The sequence below is a fragment of the Octopus bimaculoides genome, chromosome 28 (assembly GCF_046866305.1).
Source record: "Octopus bimaculoides isolate indiv1 chromosome 28, ASM4686630v1, whole genome shotgun sequence".
In the NCBI taxonomy this organism is placed as follows: Eukaryota; Metazoa; Mollusca; class Cephalopoda; order Octopoda; family Octopodidae; genus Octopus; species Octopus bimaculoides.
In genome coordinates, this window is record NC_142955.1 from 20,127,711 (window position 1) to 20,132,710 (window position 5,000).

Consider the following 5,000-nt stretch of genomic DNA (forward strand, 5'->3'; position numbering starts at 1 on the left):
TTCAGAGAGCCGTTACCTCTGTTGGGAACAAAAGGCTTCTCTCAGAGTGAAAGGCAGATTATATGACGCGTGTGAAGAAGACAAAGTGTGCAACACATTGATTTGGTTTCATCCAGAAGCTGCTCAGACTATCACAATCGAGGTCTCTTGTGCTGAGGAAAGGGCAAGTGGTGGAAAAGTTTCACTTCAACTTGTTTGACATTGCTATTCCAACTTTGCTAGAAGAACCAGGCAAGTGCTTCGGGGGGGGGGGGGGGCGGGGGGAAGAAAACTGGTTTATTCAGGTGAACAAATCTGGATTGCTCAGCTGCCTCAAACCTTGGCCATCCTGTTCAGATTTTGTGGCCCCAGGTTATTATATGAGGTTAGCATGTCAACTATGGAAACTGTGGAGAAGATCAGCAGTTGAGGCGGTGGCTTAGCAATGAACCTAAACAGCATCATTATTTATAGGTGAACCAACTATTCAGTTGCCTTTCCTGGGAGTTTGTAGTGTCAAGAACAAGAGAAGCCATGACATACAGAGACACAAAAGTGACAGGAGATGGCTTTGAAGATAAAGGCTCCACACCCCACGATGATGCCCAGAAACACTGTCATTGCCGTCTCCACCCCTGCCAACCAATTCTATTCCCCCATTATTTTCCTCCTCCTCCCTAACCCTAACCTTTGCATACCTTCTCATTTCTCTGTGTTTTTCTTCATCAATAACAACTCCCTTGTTATCACCTGCAATGGCCCCTCACATATCTACTGCAGTCCCTGCCTCTCAGCCCCTCCTATATTACACTCCATCACTTGCTACTCTCACCTCTTTCCAACCCATCTCTCTCACCTCTGCCAGTGTCCCTCGAAGGCATGTCTCCACGCATCTTTGCCACCACCTCACATCTTACTCTCTAACCCACTCTCTCTCTTTTTCCAACTGGGATATCCACGTATCTCCTCCGACAGCAACACACCTGTCCTCGCACCCACCATCTCTCAACTGACATAAAGCCGCCTCAATACTTCTCTTGCAAATTGCTTGGTGACCTTGTTGGTGATGAAACCACGCAAGAAGCACCCAGTAGTCTCTTTCTGAAGTGGTTGGCGTTAGGAAAGGCATCCGGCCGCAGAACCGTGCCAAAACAATGGAACCTGGTGCAGTTGCTGTCAAACCGTCCGGCCCATGCTAACATGGGAAACAAGCGTTAAATGATGACGATGATATATCTATCCATCCATCTCTCTCTCTCTCTCTCTCTCTCTCTCTCTCTCTCTCTCTCTCTCTCTCTCTCTCTCTCTATATATATATATATATATATATATATATATATATATATATATATATATATATATATATATATATATATATATATGTGTATACATACCGCCACACACACACACACATGTGTGTGTGTGTGTATATATATATTTATATTTATTTATCGACAGTTGTGTGTAATTATATATATATATGTATATAAAATATTTCGTTGGACCACATTCCAGTCACATTTCAGCAGAAAAGGAGCTGTGCGTGTGCGTGTGCGTTCGTGTGTACGTATTACATTATATTATACGATATTATATATTCTTCTTTCGACTCCCCAACCATTTCTTCTCTCGGCATCTCTCAGGCTGTTGCTGCTGCCATTACAACACATTGCCTTCCTCCCCCTCTCCCTCTTACTGCTCCTTTTGCCACTCTCTTTACATCTCGCCTCTCTTTCTTCACCCTCCTCTCTCAATGTCTCCTTACCTCTCTACATTTCAGTTTTCTAGTCTACCGTCTACTACGTTTCTTTCGTCCTCTCTGCAACTTCCTCTCTCTCTCTCTCTCTCTCTCTCACTATTGACCTCTCTTTATGTCTTTGCCTTTCCTTCCACACAATCAATTCTGACTACTCATGTTCCTCCTCTTTTCCCTCCCTTTACAATCTAACCGTTTTCCCCACTCCCTCACACTATCTCTCCCTTATTTACTTCCTTTCTTTTTACCTTCTACTCTCTATTATTTTCGCATACCCTCCCACTACTTCCTTCACTTGCTACTATGTTTTCCTCTCTGTTTACTCATACTTTTTGTCTCTTCCTTCCTCGTATTCAAATTCTTACTCTCTCTTTCCTCCCCCCTCTTTTACATTCCTTTACTTTCTTTTCCTTCCTCCCCTTCCCATTCTGCCGTTCCTCTCACTCTTCCTCATTCTTCCGCTGTTGCGGAACTACACACATCGAAGCACTGCTTTCAACATTATATAATAGTCCGTGCGCCAAATTAATCCGGTTGCCCACTTACATTTTTGACCCTTTATCGATCATACGGAATCAAACTTTTCCACTCTGAAATCTTTTTCAAAGCAGCAAAGAGATCTGCTCCCGTGTTGGGGTTTCAGTTCGGCCCCTAAACCACTTATTTATGCTCCCGTTGTGTATGTGTGTGTGTGTGTGTGTGAGTGAGTGTGTATGTGTAGCGGATGACTACATAATGTATCAGTGATGTTGTGAGTCCCGTGCCAGAACCTCCCGGACTTTATTTACCTCAAACACCACCAACATTATTATTGTTGTTGTTGTTACAGTTGTTGTTGTTATTGTGGTGGTCGTTGTTGGAGCGATCAACACATTAAAGCCACAGGCTCACCTCACTACATCTCCACACACACACAGCTCTGTGTGTGTGTGTGTGTATGTTTCTACCAAGGACTCTTACCGCCTCAACCACCACCAATTCTACCATCACCACCACCACGGCTCGCTGATCGATTCCCTTGGAACATCGACCCCCCTTTTTTTTTTTGACCTGTTTTGGTCTCTTTATCTGACCCCTTACTTCTGGCTATTTTACACGGGACCACCAGCAGGCGCCGGCCATGGGCAATGCAGCGACGGCAAAGAAAGGGGATCCAGCCGAAAACGGTAGGTGTCCGCTGGGGATCGAAACCTTCACCCACTTTCTACTAAATATCTCTCATCAGCTTCCTCTATCCTTTCCACACATTGCCACATCGATTTCCAACCCCGGATCTTCTTCCTTGCATCTCACTTCACACACACACACACACACGTTTATATACACTCCTTATGTATTTGCTTCGAAAGACTTGGCCATATTTACGCAAATTAATACATTTATATATACATTTTGAGTGTAAGTGTATAATATACTATACGTTATATGTCTTATATACACATCGCCTGATTACTTGCAACGTAATATATATATATATATATATATGTGTGTGTGTGTATATATATATATATATACACACACACATTCTTCCACACAAGCTGAGATGATGTATAATTTACTGTGATATATAAATCGCGGATAAGAAGCCGACCTTTCACTATGTGGCCTTAATTTGGAGATTAATTAACAATTTGTGAGAACATTTGTTGAGCTGTTTTGGGGGAAAAATACATCGTTAGGACTAATTAGTGTATATCGTGGGCCCAAATTCTGTGTATGTATATATGGGTGTGTTTATATATGTATATATATGCTAGTGTTGTGTGTGTCCTTAGCCATATTTGCACAAACATATGTGTTCAGTATCTGGATAAATGTGTATACACACACACACACATATACATATATGTATGTATATTTATATAGGAATATGTGTATGTATGTATATACAAATATGAGTGTGTGCATGTATATATTATTTACATGTGTGTTCTTTTAACCGTTAAACTCAGAACCATATGTGTTTGTGTGTGTGTGTGTGTAAGTTTATGTAATTATCTGCTTAAAATGCCTGTGTATATACTTGTGTAATTATACTGAGTGTGTGTGTGTGTGTGTGTGTGTGTGTGCACATCGTATTTTCTGTTTGTCAGTCTTCTGGGAAATTACATGTATATAATATCTATACACACACACATTATATATGCATACATAGGCTTTTAGTGTATCACTTAAGCATATGTATTTATAAATATACACTCCTTGTGTATATATATGTGTGTGAGTATGGTTGTGTTCATGCCTATGAATGTATGTGTATATGTATGTATATATATATATATAAAACACACGTACGCTTCTGTGTAGATTTTATACACAGAATTATCAAAGCAGTTGGCCTAAATTTCAGAAATTCTGGTCATCTGGTCATCAAAATAGTAGCACAACCACAACAACAATGATATTGTTGATGGCGATGATGATGATGATGATGATGGTGGTGGTGGCTTCCACATAATCTTTGCCCCCCCTCCCCCGCCACCTCCGCCGCCTCTTCATCTGAGGGTACTTGTCTCTTAATTGCTTCTGTTCTCACCACAATTGCTGCTGCGGCTGCCGCTGCTACTTTTGCCACCATAATGGGTTTTTTGTAGTTGTGAGGCAAGGCAGAATCTGTTGTGATGATGTTCATGCCTTTCTGCTAGGATTTCAGATGCTGGTTGAGCATTGGAATGGTTTCAGCCGGGGAATCGAAACCGGTTCCACAATACGGTTCACCAGCAGTTTCAATTTCTTCATCATCATCGTCGTCATTTTGTTTGCTTCTGGTTTGACTATGAAATATTCACCCTCACATATTTTTCTTACATACACACCACGTATAGAGAGAATATCTCCCTTCTTTCAGTGTGTGTGTGTGTGTGTGTGTGTGTATACACACACACACAGATGTAATGATGATAGTTATTTAATAATAATAATAATGATGATGATGATAATGGTTTCATGATGGTGTTGCTGAAGCTGCTCGTCGTCTCCAAGATTCCCATCAACCAGTTTTAGTGTCTGGATAACACTTCGCTTCTTCTTTGTTGAGTTATTCCCAACAACCACAACAGCACCAATGCCTCTTCTACAGCCTTAGGCATCTGCTGCTGCTGTTGCGACTACTATTGCTGCTGCTACTAAGTGTGTGTTGGGGGGGGGGGTAGAGGACCCTGTTGGTGGTCGTAAGAAAGTACTTGCTGTTTAATTGTTTCATTGAGATTTTTTTGCTAGAGATGGGAACATATTTTACTTCTATCTACCTATCTGTCTATCTATC

The 5,000-nt window shown here is 41.4% G+C and overlaps 1 protein-coding gene across 10 annotated transcripts in view; it reads left to right on the forward strand.

Annotated features, from left to right (window-relative positions):
• LOC106874074 (cAMP-dependent protein kinase catalytic subunit 1) overlaps positions 1 to 5,000 on the forward strand; it is a 123,657-nt gene that overhangs the window by 55,765 nt on the left and 62,892 nt on the right. For 4 of the 10 annotated variants that reach the window (XM_014921667.3, XM_014921668.3, XM_014921665.3 and 1 more), the window contains exon 1: positions 2,462 to 2,901. The exons of the other annotated variants lie outside the window; for them this stretch is intronic. In XM_014921667.3, the coding sequence (XP_014777153.1) occupies positions 2,856 to 2,901 (46 nt within the window). In that variant the 5' untranslated portion in view covers positions 2,462 to 2,855. Of the gene's footprint in view, positions 1 to 2,461; positions 2,902 to 5,000 lie in introns of those variants that run through there. 10 annotated transcript variants of the gene reach the window in all.